The sequence below is a fragment of the Lepidochelys kempii genome, chromosome 20, assembly GCF_965140265.1.
Source record: "Lepidochelys kempii isolate rLepKem1 chromosome 20, rLepKem1.hap2, whole genome shotgun sequence".
Taxonomy (NCBI): Eukaryota; Metazoa; Chordata; order Testudines; family Cheloniidae; genus Lepidochelys; species Lepidochelys kempii.
This window is the reverse complement of record NC_133275.1, coordinates 395002-411101: the sequence shown is the minus strand read 5'-3', so window position 1 is coordinate 411101 and position 16100 is coordinate 395002. Positions and strand designations below refer to the sequence as shown.

The 16100-nt window shown below is 53.9% G+C and overlaps 1 protein-coding gene across 4 annotated transcripts in view; it reads right to left on the bottom strand.

Annotated features, from left to right (window-relative positions):
• Positions 1–5084: 5084 nt before the first annotated feature.
• Positions 5085–16100, bottom strand: part of ASIC1 (acid sensing ion channel subunit 1) — a 122145-nt gene continuing 111129 nt past the window's right edge. Inside the window, exons 5-10 of one of the 4 annotated variants that reach the window (XM_073318721.1) lie at positions 14542–14598; positions 13118–13271; positions 12740–12831; positions 10233–10312; positions 9574–9678; positions 5085–8506 (exon numbers count right to left, since the gene is read on the bottom strand). In XM_073318721.1, the coding sequence (XP_073174822.1) occupies positions 8357–8506; positions 9574–9678; positions 10233–10312; positions 12740–12831; positions 13118–13271; positions 14542–14598 (638 nt within the window). In that variant the 3' untranslated portion in view covers positions 5085–8356. The remainder of the gene's footprint in view (positions 8507–9573; positions 9679–10232; positions 10313–12739; positions 12832–13117; positions 13272–14541; positions 14599–16100) is intronic. The other 3 variants (XM_073318722.1, XM_073318723.1, XM_073318724.1) reach the window with 3 other exon arrangements.

Sequence of the window (16100 nt, the reverse complement as noted above, 5' to 3'; positions counted from 1 at the left end):
TAACTGCAGAGCTCTCTGATGTCAAACATGGACAGGAGGGGTTCAGGGAGGGAGAAAGATCAGGGCACACAGGGGCACTTTGTCATCTCCATCCATGGTCTCTGCAGTCCCAAGTCACCGCAGCCCAGCTAGTGCCAGGCCCACATGTTTGTGGGCATCATAGCAGAAGCACATTAACGGGAGGGCAGAGAACCAAAATCTGTGGAAAGTTTTTAAACTATGAGGGGGGGGGTCACTTTGAACTAGCTGCTGAAGGAAATGGAGTGGTGGGGGAGCTGTTTGGAGATGAGGCTTCTCTGCATGTGAGGAAGAGATGGGCAGCAGCATCCTGCCCACGGCAGGGGCTAGAGAGCCAGGCATGTGGGGTGCAGGCCCCACTGCTGCAGCCGCCAGCGTGGGGGCAGGGAATCGAGGCTGGATGAAGAGCTGAACATTTATTGCCAGGAAATTCAGTAACCCATCCACCCCAAAAACCTAGCAACTTGTTTTTGTAGGACCTGCATTATTTAGTGCTATGCTGCCAAGTCCAGCCCTGCTCCTAGCACAGTGCTGATGTGATGGACAGGCCTGGCCCACAGAGCAGCACAGCACAGAAACAGCACCAACTTTCATGAGACCTTAAAACAGAGCAATGCTCGTCAAGTTAGGAGAGACCAAATACTGCCAGGGATGAGGTTTCATTTCCAGGTGTCTTGTGGGATGGGGGGAGGAGGACCCACAAAAGGAACACAGGCTACACCAAACACTTGTGGCCACAAATACACAGCAGTGCATGGACCATATTGCCCTTCCTGAGTGGCTCAGCCCCAGCGCCAGCCTGTAACTACACCAGAGAAATCCCACATGGACCAGTCTGCCCAGCTCAGGTCCTGGCCCCTCAGTGTGGTTGAGACGTGCATCTCACAGAAGGCAGGGTGATTGGCCCAAAGGGCTGTCATTGCCACATGGGCCCCAACCCATGTCATGGCACCTGGCTGCCCAGCACAGCTCTCCCCTGCCCGTATGGTGCTCACTTCACGGCTGTATCATTATATCACAGCTCCTGTGTCTGCTGGCAGCACCAGCAGGGAGCGAAGGGTAAACATGAATTACTGCAGGCCCCCCTGCCTGCGTTTATATAACTCAGCACGATTAATCCTCACGCTGCAGAGGCCACACAACCCACAGGGTGAAAGCACCAGAGTGCCAGCATGGCTTGTGCCCCCCTGTGCTCTAGAGAAAGCTGACTACCTGCAGGTCCCACAGTCCAGACTTCTTCCTCTCTATCAGCTAATGCCTTCTAATCCACTCTGCCTCTCTGGCTGCTGCAGTAATGGAGCTGTAGCCTGTTTCTCTCCTGAGACGAGCAGCTGGATGTGTCCACAGTGGAGTCTTAACTGATTGAGATGGGCCCCAGGAAGCCAAACTCCATTAGTGCCAGAGAGCGGCTCAAAGGGATGCTTGGGACTCTCTAATCTGATTGGCTCTGAGCCTGGAGTATCCAGTGGCAAGTTCGCTGAGTGCCATTTAATTAGGTAGGAGGCTAATGCAATGCTGTTCTGTAGGGGCAGGAATTCTTCTGTGGATGAGGTGTCCTGGGCTTGGTGGGCCTGTTTCCATGCTCAACTCAGTGTCCTGGTGTGGGACTGCAGAGCCACACCATGGGAGGTGCCATAAAACTGAGGTCCTAATCTTTGCGGTTGTGAAAGGCCCTATGGTACCATACATGAGACACATGGTATTAGCACCTGGCCAAATTCCCTGCGGTCTCCCTAACTGCCCACTGCAGTATCCACTGGGCATTGGCTTCCTCTTCACTTCCTGTCCTAAGCTGCTGCATGGCAGCTATGTTTCAACCCAGAAAAGGCCAGGTCTTAGCAGTAGGGAGCTTATCCCTGCATAGAGACTGAGTATCTGGGGCCTTGTGATGAAGAGCGCCCTTTTATCAGGCCTGGAGCCTTTGTGTCAGCACACCAGAGCGGTGCTGGACTCAGGGCCATTTCACAGAACCTCATGCCTGTCAGCAGCAGCCTGAACTCCCCCCCCCCACACACCCCTGACCCCCACCAACATGCCACAGCCCTACCCTGGAGGGACCGGCCTAGGAGTGAGAGGAGAGGGAAATTCCTGTGGCCCAGTCAGCCCTTGGCCTCTCATGGAGCTACCAACAGGAGGGCTAAGGAGGGCCCATCTTGGTGGTTTTTGTGATGTCAAAACTATGCTGCAACCCACTGGACTCATTCCATGGAATTGGATAGCGATAGGCAAGCAGGCTGAGACAGAGGGCTCACTAGCTGCCCAAGTCAGCCATTTGTGACCTGTGCACTATTACATGTCACAGACAGGCTAGGACCAAACCCCAGATCCCTTGAAGTCTGGGGATATTTAGCTCCAGAACTGGCCTTTGCAGCTGGCTAGGCTCCCACTCCCAGCACTCCTGAGCCCTGGCTGTGTTGAGGCCTGAGAACAGGATGAGGTGCAAAGGGTTCATTCTCACTGCATCAGGTACCACCCCCACCTGCCTTACCCCAGCCACAGCCCCATGGTGGCGGTTCAGCCATTGGGCACCAGGTGCTGAGGGAGCAGGCCGGCTTCAAGCTTCCCGCGAAAGCCATGAATGCCAGCAGCACATTGCTCAAGGCTGCAGCGCTGGGAATATTCATGACTTTGCTACTAACAAGGCCCTGTAACCGTAGAGGCCACATTTTCCAGCCATTTAGCTCTGGACAATGACACAGGGTTTGTTTTGTCACCATCTGGCTGCTAGGAGGCAGCAGTGCCCACTTCGAGGGTGCACATCACCAGAGCAAACCCAGGCTGGAGCCCTCCTTACGGTGCCCTGTACTAGAAGGCAGGAGGCTCAACGCCTGGCTAGCGTGTGAAAGGAGGGGCCTAGGATTTCACTGCACTGGGCTGCAGCTCCTGCCCTAAACTTCAGTGTCCCAGCCCCATACCTGCCCAGTGCTGGAATGCAAGGCCCCTACACTTACCCCCCCACACAGTCAGGGCCCAGGATCCATCCTTGGCTGCTCCATGCTGAAATGTGTTTGAGGCCTTGTAACAGGATTCCTACTCACCACTAGCATGCCTGCTCATGGCTACATCTGGGAAAGTAGTTCTTGGGGCATTGGGTGCCCACTTCTGCTCGCTGCTCTCGCCTATCCTGCTAACATGTTCCTCTGGCCAGGCCCTTCCTGGGGTTCCGGCAGGACCAGTAGCTAGCAGCGGAACCCGGGCCTGCCTGCTACACCGGATTGTAGCCTAGGGGCCCCATAACCAGCAATCCAGGTCTGTTCAGTCCCTGTCCCTTGGCTCATTCCTACCCAGCCTCTCTCTCCCCCCTTGCCTGTTTATGGGTTTACCAGAAGAGTTATACTCCTCCCTGACTATTTCACCCCCTTCTAGCCTCTTGCTAGACTCTTACTCCAGGGCAGGATCACAGGGCTTACTCGCTCCCTAGACTTCCTGCTTGTCCCTAACAAGCTCCCTCATTCCAGAGAGTGATGGCAGACTCCTTCCCCTAAGGGCCCCTTCCGGCTTTATAGCACTGCCCTCACCTTTCCACAGCTGGGCTTCATTTGTAATTAACCCAGGTCCTCCTCCTTGCTGGAGATGCCAGGTAACCTGTCTGGCTTCTGGGGCCCTTGTTGCCCTCTCAGGGCTGCTGTGGGGTGCACATCCCTTCATAGGCCTGAAGCCACATTCAGTGCCAGTGAATGCTGTCACACAGTATGCACTATGGCCCGTAGCAAACCACACTGACACTCATGGACAGCGCCAGTGTGCAGTGGCCACGCCAGTGCAGTCCCCATAGCTCTACAGAAGTCTTAGAGCCCCAGCCAGACTTTGCTTAATGGCTGGTTAATTTAGGTTCATTAATTCCCCATGGGGCATGCGGCTTACACTAGTAACTATTCTGTTCCTATTCAAAGACATCCCTCCTCACCGCTACCCGCTGGCAGTCCAGCGCCGCCTCTGGCCCCAAAAGAGCAGGCTGGGAGGGAGTCATGACTGCAGCTGACATGCACTGACATTCATTCTACCAACAGCCCCTGCTGTTCCTATGAAGCCCAATCTGAGCAAGGGGAGTGAGTCTGGCCTTTCTACACTGTCCCCAGCACATCACCGGCCGATGAATCCGATGCATCTGATGAAGTGAGCTGTAGCTCACGAAAGCTCATGCTCAAATAAATTGGTTAGTCTCTAAGGTGCCAAAAGTCCTCCTGTTCTTTTTGCAAATACAGACTAACACGGCTGTTACTCTGAAACCTGTCACCAGCCATGTGTTGCTAAAGTCTCCCTCAGGGACAGGATCCTGCCCTGCATTATGGTGTTAGACAGCCAATTGTTCCTGATACAGCCAAATTAAACAGGTTCTCACCAGGCCCCTGAGAGGGATAAGTCTGGCCTTGTCTCTGCTGAATTTCAGGTTTCTGCCCTGAACCACTGAGGTGCTACAGCTGTGAAAGGTTAGAGGTCAGACATTCAACAAAGTAGGAGCAACAGTGTATTTTTCCCCAGACTCTTTGGAAAATGGCTCTTCTGCTTTTGCTCAAACTTTCCACATCAGTTCGCCCTCAGCATGCAGAGGTGAAATCCTGAGGAAGATGAAAAGAGCCCGTTGGAATGGGACTGCTCAGGTGACCTTCCTGCCTGGTGATGCTATGTGTCCAACACAGAACAATAGTAATAGTAATCAATGGAGACTGGCCCCAGGACAGTGCAGGATCGGGCCTCCTTGTTCCTTTAATCTCACAACATTTAAAGAAAAGGAGGACTTGTGGCATCTTAGAGACTAACAAAGTACTCCTTTTCTTTTTGCGGATACAGACTAACACGGCTGCTACTCTGAAACAACATTTAAAGACTCCCTTCTAGAGGCTTCAGCCCAGGAAAGCTCTTAAGCACATGTTTAACTTTAAGCATTGCAGTCAATGGGACTCTCTCACAACAGCTGAAGGTAAGTATGTACTTAAGTCATTCCAATTCAAGGCAAAGGCTTTGTTCTGCAGCAGGTCTCCTCTTTGGTCCTCAGTTTGAGATGCACAACATGAGCCATGTGGGGAGCAAGCAGCTGCCTGGGGTGCTTCTGATTTCACACCCACAAGCATAGAGTCCTGCAGTCCAGCTGGGGAGAAACAGGCTCAGTCTCTATCCTTTATCTCATCCATTTATAGTATCCTTTATATCATTAAGAGTAGCAGGTATTGATATACAATGCATTTGTCACCTTATTGTGCTTCCTATGAAAATGTGTGTACATAGTACAGATACCAGAGATAATTCAACACTTTATACACTTGAAGGCATTCAGAGATCGGTAACAGAAAAATGGCACAATATCAAGGCCTAAATGCTACTGGATGGGTATCTACACTGATATGCCGCATACAGATATATATATATATATATATGTACACACACATATATATATAGTAATATATATTATATATTATATATAAGAAATATAAAATGAGGATGATATAGTAAAATCAGACAAATAAAAAGTGATAAGTTTCAACGGGTGAGCATCAAGGTCAAATCCAAATCCAAGCCCCATCTTTAAAAGCTTTAGAGCGTGAGAGTGAAAATAAGAAAGAAAGAAAAGGAATGAAACCGCACAAAGGAGCCATAAGACAATGTATGGACGTGGCTGACCCGTTTGTCTTTGGGCGAGTGCTAGATACAAAGGCCTGACCCTGGTTCCTAATTTTGGTCAGGAAGTAAAATAATAATAATCATAAAGTAAAAAAAGATTAGAAAAATAATAAAAATGACATTGCAAAAGCTCTTAAAGCTAAGTAGCACTTCATCCCTGCAGAGCTGTCATTTGGTGGAGGGCACAGGGTGGATGCAAGAATTCTGGGGCTGGCCCTGACAGTGGAACAAAAGGATGGAGGCAGCCCAGGCAAGGTCTGGCTCTTGAGTCCCTGGCCTGGCTGCGGAGGGGGTTGGGTTTGTTACACACAAGTCTGGATAAATTCATGGAGGTTAAGTCCATTAATGGCTATTAGCCAGGATGGGTAAGGAATGGTGTCCCTAGCCTCTGTTTGTCAGAGGGTGGAGATGGATGGCAGGAGAGAGATCACTAGATCATTACCTGTTAGGTTCACTTCCTCTGGGGCACCTGGCATTGGCCACTGTCAGAAGACAGGATACTGGGCTGGATGGACCTTTGGTCTGACCCAGTACGGACATTCTTATGTTCTTAAGTCAAACTGACCTCACAGCTCCTCTCCTCTATGTACCAGATTCCCATGGAGGGGCCATGACTGGGCTGGCTCTGCCCACACAGTAGCAGAGACTCTGGGACACAAAGGGCCAAGGGTGGCTGTGAACGACAGGCATGGCTGAAAAACCGAGCTCAGGGCCTGCCTTTTTCAGAAGCTGCCGGTGATTTGGGAATTTCATCTGGAGAGGTTGTGGGGAGGGGGAGTGTCTGTGGGTCATTTCTGAAGGGTGGGTGTCTGTGAGTCCCCAGAGGGTTCTGCTTGGTGGAGGGCTTGGCTCAGCTGACCATGGCAGAGCTGAGAGCACAAGCAGGGTCGTGTGGACAGGATCTGTCCTGCTGGAAGCCTCCTTCCGTGGGAAGTTAGCTCAGCCCATGGGCACCAGCTTCCCCAGCCAGCTCTGAGGCACAGGCTTCCCTGGTGTCAGGCTTTTTCTGAGGATGCCTGGCTTCTGGGTGACTCCATGGCAGATGGGAATGCAAAGCCCAATATTTCCTGGGACAGCACCTGCCTGGAGGACATGTGACCGGCCTGGGAAAGCTGGATAGGTGCCTTTTAGGGAGGCATGGCTCCCCCCCCGAAACCCTGTGTCGGACTATCCATAGTGCAGCTCTGGAGTGTAGGCTGTCCTGGGCAGGCTCCCCTTCCTGGCTGATCCCACCTGCATGGGAAATGGCAGCACGATGAGTGTGAGCTTTATCCATCAGTATTTTCTTCGCCTGTTATGCTGACCCTAGTGCTCCCCATAGCACATCCATCCCCAGCTGCCTGGCTTGGCAAGCTTATCTGGCAAGGACTGTGCAATAGCAGGGGCTTATGGGCCTGAGGGGGATTCTTCCCTTTATGTGCCCCATTAGCTATGAGGCTTCTGCCTTAGGGGAAAAGGAGGCTGAGGCCTCTTAGGGTTTTTGGAAAGTCCTCCTTGACCCTGCAGCATGGCTACTGTACGGGCCTCATTCCCCTCTCCCACCCCAAGTTACAGTCTTTGGCACTGTCCACACAGAGGGGCCTCTCTGGATGCCTCTGGATTGTGTAGGTTCCAGATATCAGAGTTTGGGCAGGAGACTTCTCTGGGGGTGCGGCATGTGGAGGAGGGTGATGGTGAAGGGAGGAAGAACGCTGTGCTAGCTCACAGATGGGGCTATCATTACCCCAGCTCAGTCCACACAGCATCAACCGCTGTCATGTTGGAGGGGACAGGAGCAGGGGAAACCTGGGGGCATCTGCCCTCGAGCTGAACCAACAGCCAGGAAAGGCTCCCAGGCACCATCATGCTCCGAGACTCAGTGCTAGGGGCAGGGGACTAAGTTCAGAGCAAGACTGTGGCTGCTGAATCGGCTGCGGTGCACATGGGACACACAGCGGAAGCTTCTGGGATCCAGCTCTCACCATCAGCCTCTCCCATCCACACTGGAGGTGAAATGCTGAAAGAGGGGCCCAGAAAACATGCTGCCATAGCAGTGGGGGCCCTGGCTCAGAGGACAGGCACCGGGAGCTCCCACCTTTGTGGAGGTGATGCTTCAGTACTAACAGATTCCCCTGCTCTGTGGAGAGCTGGCTCGAGCTGAGTGCAGGGACCAGGCCTCCTCGTGCTCGCTCATAACCCTCCCCCCACCAAGGCTCTCTCCAGTGTGATGCGTGGATGTGGGATAGACATGGAAACCAGGTAAATGGACAGGAATGTGGAACATGGGAGAGGGGTTACTTCCCCCAACGTGACTGTAGCTGAAGGGCTGATTCTTCTGGGCTCCTTTCTCTTTTTAGTTAGAAACAAATTGAGGAGCCAAGGAGGAGCGGGCCAGGTCCTGTGGCCCGGCCCGGTCCATGTGTAGCTCCTACACAGGCTGCAGAGTCAGTACTCTGTGTGTGTGGGGGGTTCGAGGGGGGGGGGCTGGGACCGGAATGTCCAAGAGTCTCTAAACTATGGGGGGGTGAGGGAGCAGCTGGCGCTGAGTCTGTATCCAGGGTCAGAAACCAACCCAACCGCCTGCCACGTGGCCCTAAACCTGAGGCCATCACTCTTGTTAATGTCCCACTGTGGCGAGGAGCAAGGGCCCCTAGGTGTGTCCCCTCCACGGATGCCCCCCAGGGACAGGGGCCGCTCTCCGGAGGGCTTTGGTAGTGTACGTTGTACATCCAGACGTCAGTTAGCAGGTGAAGTCCTCAAATGTGCCCCGGGCCGGGTGGTGAGGTAGGATGTTGGCTGCATACGTCATCCCGGCTGGGTGGCCCCTTAGGCTCTCGCAGGGATTCTGGGGCAAGGGAGATGAGGGAAGGAGAGTTAAGTGTGGATGGTCCTGAGCACAGGGAGAAGAGCAGATGTTACAGCGACAGCATCATGCAATGCCTTGATAGAGGCAAGAGTCCAGCCCTCTAGTAATCACAGAGACCAGAGGCTCTGGCAGCATTTGGGGAGCCCAGCAGCTCAGGGGATGCCCCAGAAACACTTAGTGCCCTTGCCCAGGGAGCTCCAGAGCACAGGAGATCTCCATATACCTGGCTGAGTGATGCCACCTCCCATGAACAAAGACCCTGTTTAGAGATGGGCTGCAAGATTTGTGGCTCTTCTGTAATGAGTGAACCAGCTCCCTAGGCCCTATGCCCCTGAGTTTGGGGGATCTGTGCATCTGGGTCCGAACTTTCTGGCTTGGTGTCATGGCCTCAAGAGAACCACAGTTGTCAGCTATCTTCAGCAAACCAGTCGGCACTGAACTCCGGTGCCTAAATACCATGGTGACTAGCACACTAGCAAGACCTGGGCGGTTTTCTATCCTCTTCCTCTCCAAAGGCTGCCAGCTACCACTCCAGGCAGTCCCAGAGGACAGGGGTACTGGGCACTGGAGCATGAGGCCCCAAGCTGGCATGCTCAGTGCCCTGCTGTTGATCCCAGTCATGTCCTTTCACTGCAGGTTGCTCCCCAGCAATCCCCACAGCACAAAGATCATTCCCACGAGCCACTTTCTGAGCAGCCTATAGGCTTTGGGGGTTCCTAACTTTGGCCTTCAAGGCAGGCAGTCCTCTCTTAGCCCTCCTTGCTAGTTCAGAGGTGAAGGAGCAGGAAGAGGCCAGGACAACAAGGGTGCTAAAGGGAAGGACTGAGATGCATGCCCTATGTATGAGGACCTTGCACAGCGCCTGGCTACCCTACAGCAGGCGCTGGCCAGTGATATGGATCTGCCTGTCTCACAAGCACTCAGCAATCTCCTATAGAACCCCCAGCCCCAGCGGGCTCGCTGAGCAGCTTGGGGGGCACTGCAGGGCAGCGTGCTGCCGCTCCCCCAACATAGGGGTCAGTGGAGATGTCGGGGAGTCTAACTGAGCTGTGGCCCACGCCACGAAGAGAAGGGCAGGTTCAGGCACTTACATGGCGTTTCACATCATCCATGCTCAGGGTGACGCCCTTGTCTGTGTTGTTCCTTTTGTGATTCTTTTGGCACTTGGCGCGGCGACACAGCTTGTACTTTATGACCTGAAAGTGAAAGCAGCTCCTTGGTGGGATGGCCCCCTCATGGTGACCCAAAGCACCCTGCGCGCTGAGGAGCCGGGGGCACATCAGGGGCACCAGTTAAGGGGGGCAGTGCTGAGGTAAGTCACATGATGAGGGGCTAGTGGAAACAGCACAGGCCAGATCCTGCTCCCAGCCATAGCAAGGTAAATCCAGAGTGACTCCCCATTCTGGACTGGCTGCAGGGTAGCTGAGATCAGAAACTCACCCACAACATATGAAGAGGCTCACAGTTCCCATGGGCAGCAGGGATTTGGGTCCCAGGGGATTGGCAGGAGGCGTGCGAGGCTGGCACCATGCTGAGTGGGAAGGGACTGGGAGGGCAGAGGGGGGCTGGCGGGCGAGACCAGGCAGGGAGCAGGCAGTGAAGTGACATGCAGAGGTGAATGTGAGGAAGGAGCTGTGGGGGAAGCAGTGTGACGAGGGTTGACCTTAGGGGAGCATCTTGGTGCATCATGGGGGATGGTTCTCAACCTCCACAGCAGAGTGGGGTTCCTGGTGATCCCTCCTTCACTCACCTCATAGGCATAATCGAACAGCTCCAGCACGGTCAGGATGCTGGCCCCAATGAACAGCCCCATCTGCCCACCAATGTCGCCTGGAGACAAGAGGGATGAGAGCAGTCAGGGTGGGCTGGCTGAGAGTGGGTGGCCCCTCAGCCACTCAGGGGCTCAGTTATATAGTGTAGGACAGAACAGCTGAGGAATGGAGACAAGACAGAGGGAGGGAGGGAGGGAAAGGAGAAGGCAGCAGCTGCATCTGCCATAGCAGCTCATCCACTTGTAGTGACAGGTTTCAGAGTAGCAGCCGTGTTAGTCTGTATCCGCAAAAAGAAAAGGAGTACTTGTGGCACCTTAGTGGCTCAATAAATGCTCAAATAAATTTGTTAGTCTCTAAGGTGCCACAAGTACTCCTTTTCCTTTCACTTGTAGCGAGAGGCTGGATCTCTCCCCCCGGAGTTCACTCTAGTGGTCTCCGATGAGCCTGTGACACGGACACCCCCTGCCCCTCGGCAAACCAAAACCGGAGGCATCTGGGGATCCTTGGTCCTGACTCCAGGCTGCAGTTTGGTGAGCTCTGATCTGCTGGGCTGGTGAACCTACGAGCTCAGTGACCCTCCACATGGGCTAAGGGCATGGGTTCTGCACCCTCTGCTCACTGGAAGTAGGGGAGCAAGTCCTTCCGCTCTGCGATGAATGGACTCACCAGTGGCCAGGGCTCTGCGCTCCAATGTGAGATTCACTAGGAAGACCCAGGGATGAGGCCAAGGAGCCATGGAGCCCGCAGCCATGCCAGGATTTCCCCAAAGCACCAGGGTTCTGGGGTACAGGTTTTGGCTCTGTGTCCCCAATAAACACCCCTCCGTATGGAGCCAGCAAAGCCCCCGGCCCTTGCGGATGGCTACTCGGAGAGGCCAAATACTCACAGCTCCCATTGATTCTCAGCCCCTCTAGGAATTGAGCCCTGACTCTTCTTGGCCTCTCAAGAAGGTGCTGGGACTGGCTGTCAGGCTCTAGGGCTCTGCATAGGTATGCAGAGCTGCTCCACTGACTCATACCAGCAGCTAGACCAAGTGGGATCTGCTCCATCTTTGGAGTACCGAGGCCCAAGAGCTTCTCTAACGCAAGGGAGAGCTGGGGCAGGGAGGTTCTGGAGGAGAAAGCCTCGGAAGAGCCAAGTCAGGAGGGATAAGGTGTGTGTGTGTCTGTATGTGGGGGGTAGTTTTGGACAGTGATCTGCCTCATGGAATGGGGCCCCCACCCACTTCCAGGGGTATTTCCATTCCCCAGTCAGCCCTGAGGCAACGTTGACCTTTCTAAGCTACGCTCATTGGCTCACCTGCCTGCCATATAACCTTATAAACCAATCTCTCATTGGCTCGCCTCTCTGGCCTGAGCTTGGTAAGCTTCTCTCATTGGTTCACCCACCTGCCCTACGAGGGCCTGTCAATTGGGACCTCACACCAGTGCACTTGCACCCAGGGATCCTATATAATTTCTCCACTTCATGAGCCCTACTCCCTCAGCCGGCTAGAGACCAAACCACAATGGCTCTGCACTGAGATGACATCTGCTCATTAAATGGATCCATTACTATTTTCCAGTTGGTTTATTCAAAAAGCCCTTAAACATCTGCACTTGGGTCTGCAGGAAAGAGTCAGCTGCAGAGAAAACAGATCAGGACGGGAACTTTGGGGAAGGACAGGTACAGATAATGCTACTTCCCGCTCACTGAAATCTGGTTCACCTGCCAGACACGGACCACACAGTCCCCCATCTGCCTGGGGTGGGATGGGAGGCAAATCGCTGAGCTGAGCCAGCAGCCATGGTCTAGGTTCAGAGGTGAGGTGTGCGAGGGGGCGAGTTCCGTGCTAAAGGTGGGCACACAGCCATCTGAGCTGGGGGCGATCACGCTCCCCGTCATCCCATACGATGTTCTGGGCAAGGTACATCAGATTTACCCCAGTGCCACTCACAGCAGGCTCTGTCCCCAAGGGGGCAGCAGGAGAAGCAGTAGCCTTGTGTAAGAACAGCTCCCACCAACCCCCCACTGAGCCTCATCCTGGTCCCACAGAAGCCAGTGGGAGTTTTGCCATTCACAGCAGTGGGATCAGGACTCAGCTACTGCACTCAAATGTGCAGCGTCTCTCAGCCTCCCGCAGCACACATCACCATGTGCCTGGCCTTAGAGCCATGGAATTACCATCTGCCCCACCTCTCCCCTGCACTCAGCACCAAAGGCCCTGCTCTCCCAGGGGACTCCACAGCTCATGCCCACTGGGCTGCCGCAGAGCCAGGGTCTCTGACTGCCCTCCCTGCTTCAGCTTACCTCCAGCATCACCGACAGGTGGAAGGGAGAGCCACAGCTCACTGGAGGTGACAGGAGGCATCTGGGGCTTAGTGTAGGGGGAGTCATTGGAGCTGAATGGACCCCTACCACAAGCACTCAGCTAGCGCTGCTCAGCAGTGACCACAAGGCCTGGCTCCCTACCTGCCCCTGAGTATGGAGGGGAAACATGGCTCACCCAGCAAGCCAGCCACCTCGTAGGCCTTCTTCTGCTCAATTGTCTCATAGTTCAGGGCTTCAAAGAAGATATCCAGCACTAGGAAGTTCTCCCTGCAAGAGAGGAAGGGAGTGTCACTGGATGGGGCTGGCTCTGTGTGACAGCCTGGAGTCTCTGAAGCACATCCAGCATGGATGAAACCAGCAGGAAGCCATGAGACCAGGGAAAGGAGGCTAGGCATTAAGAACCGGCACCTGGCGTCCCATAGATCTGGAGGCTGGACAGGTGCCTCGGGGACCAATGGGGAATGAAACTCGTGTGGCACTGGCAATATGTGCAGTGTCCTGGCTCCATCGGCTCTGCCCCCAGGGCTGTGGTGCAAGCCTCCTCCCCAATTACCCAATGTACTGCTCCGACTTGTTGTGTTTCTTGGCCAGGTACTTGGCTGAGGCCTTGCTGGGGATTTTCACCATGGACAACTCCTTGCCAAAGCGGGTGACGTTGCAGGGCATCTCACAGACGCAGTAATCGTTGTCCTTCTCCAGCAGAAAATCTGGGGGGAGGAGGGAGGTGAGCGGAAAGGAGGGGAATGGAGAGAGAGAACAAAATAAAACAATAGCAACTCATACTCTAAAGGGGCCTCTCGACATTCCTCAAACTTCAAAACTGCCCTGGAAAGTGCCCCTCAAGCCACTGAACAGGAGAAGAAAGAGGGGGACAATTTCCGGAAGATTTCTAGGACCCTCTCCTCCCAGTTCCCACTTGTAAGCCATTCCCCTGCCCTAGCTAAGGCTCTCGGGAGGTCAATGGCAACAAAACAAACACAAGGCACTACCAGAGCCAAATCAAAGAAGGAGAAAGAAAATCACCATCTGAAAACGATGCAAATAGAAACAAATGAAGGGGGCAGGGCAATCAGTGCAGGGATCAGAGGGAGGGACAGGGGAAGAGAGAGGTGAGAAATATGGCACCCGCAGTCACGTTACAGAAGAGTCTTTGGAGTCTAAAGGATGAATGTAAAGGGGGGACACGATCTGCTGCAGCCAAGTCACCATCACTGCCAGCCATTGGCAAGGCCCCGTGGCCAAGTCTGATGTGGCAGTAGGGTCCTTGACAGGTGTGCAATAGGAGTGTAAACCACAGTATCAGAGTGTGGGTCTTTCTCCTTTAGTGGGTGGTCCACATATGAGAATAAGGGTCTACTGCAGCTGCCAGCTAATGGAGCTACTCCCTAAGTTCAAGCAGTAAAAGCTTGTGCTTTTAGCAGTGAATGGCCAGCGTTCAACCCTGAAGACAGCTGCTAGTGATGGTCACAGGAGCACAGATACCATCAGGGTGAAGACCATGGAGGTGTCTCAAACATAGCCAGAGTCATCTTCATCCTTTAGGGCTTAAAAACCTGGTTGCACCCTGGAGAGATTGCTCCATCCATGCATAGAGAGCCTGACGGGACCATGACTCTAAGCTCCTGTAGTAACAGGTGTGGTGCTGGACCCCAGAGGCAGAAGAAAACGCACGCCTCGATGGACTGAAGGGCCTGATTCAGAGATGGATAGAGTCCCTTCGTGCCACACCCCTTCCTGATGTCTAGGGGACCTGCATGGGGTTGCTGGCCTCCCCATTAAAAACTGGAATGAGGTATGAGTTACGGTAGGGATGGGGACCTTCCTTCACACACCCCACTGCTGCTGGGTGCTCTCCTTGCCCCTTGATATGTGTGGCACAGCAAGAACCCTGTCCTCCTGGAATGGAGCAGGCCCAAATGCTCCGCTTTGGGCCAGTGGCCAAACCTTCAAAAGGGAGAGGGGGCAAGGCAGTCTCACCTAAGGCTGGGTCCGCGCACTCCTTGTACTGCTCGGGGGTGCAATAGGGGGCATCACCTGCAGGGAGACAGAAGAGCAAAGTTTCAGTTGAACCTCTGTGCTGGGGCTGGATTTAAGGTGAAGAGGTTGATCCAGTGGGTGTGTGTGGGGGAGTGGGTGGATGACACCAGACTATACGGGCCATTGATCTGATCCAGCTGAGGACGGGGAGATACTGGACTACACAGGCCATTGGTCTGATTTGATATGGGGGGGGGCTGTGGAGGGAGGATAGTGAGCTAGATGAGCCATTGGTCTTGTCCAGCATGGGTGTGGAGGAGAGGGATACAGGAACAGCGAGACAAGCAATCTTATCCTGTGTGGCAGCCTGCATAGTTATTTTGCTGCTCCTTGAATCTGTGTGTTGTTTCCTAGCCTGCGCTCATCCCCCGCCCCCGTGGACCAGGAGACCTCCCAGCAATCTCAAAACCCTCCCTGTACCATCAGGATCCTGAGCATACAGACAGTCTTGACTTTAACACCTCACCTCGACTGTGTACAGAATCCCCACCCCAGGTTAAGCAATCAGCCAGAATAATGTAGGGTCTGTGATTCCGTATGTTAATTTCCAAGGATCTGTGGAACACACCTTACTTGCTATGGCCTGTTTGCAAGTGACTAGTCCCATCAGTGCTAAAGCCCTTGGAATAAAGGGCTGTTTCCATGAGAGGGGAAGTGGTTCCCAGCTGTGGGGGAACAAAGTAGAAGGTTCAATCCGCAGCTCCCGGGGAGACTGCTGCCTGGTCTCCCCACCTGCCTGCAGCAGCACATGCCTGCCTCAGGGTTTATGCTGCCTTATTTATTTCCTTCAAGCCAGCCTTGGATCTTAGACAAATACTGGGCCTACCCCAATCTTGGTACTGCAGTAGCTGCCATTCAAATGCTGATCAGCACTGTCTGGTCTGATCTTCAGAGATGGGCTTAGTGAGGGGTCTGTGGGCAGCATGCTCCAGAGCCAGCACCCTCCATGGAGACCTCGAAACCCACTGGGGAGGTACCTTCAGGGGCACTCTGGGGACACAGCATTACCTGCTTGCACACCCCAGAGTAAGTTTAACCCCCAACTCCACTGCCAGAGCCCATGTGTCTGCCCGAGCAAGCCCATCTCCCATGGTATTCTGGCTCCCGCACTGCCTGGATGTTTCTTGATAGGCTGAGAATTGAGAAGAATTTGAGGGATTAAATTGAAATCCATCCTGGAGCCACAGAGCTGTGCTGGAAGTGCCAGAATAGCTGGGATTTAGGGGAGGGGGCTGCAGCAGACTCAGGCCAGAGCTGCATTAACTGTAAAGGCTGTGCTCTGAGAGCGGTGGGTCTCAGCTCATGCACTGTAAGGTGCTGTTCACCTTCAGGTATTGTTTGCCCCAAAGCAGGACATGGAACAAGACAGAGCAGTGTCCTGTTGAGGCAGGAATCCTGGAGCAAGGGGAAAGGGAGGGGGGCACTGGACTAGATGGGTCACTGGTCGGCTCTGGTACAAGAAGCAAGATAATGGACTAGATCTACTAGCAGTGTGTGGG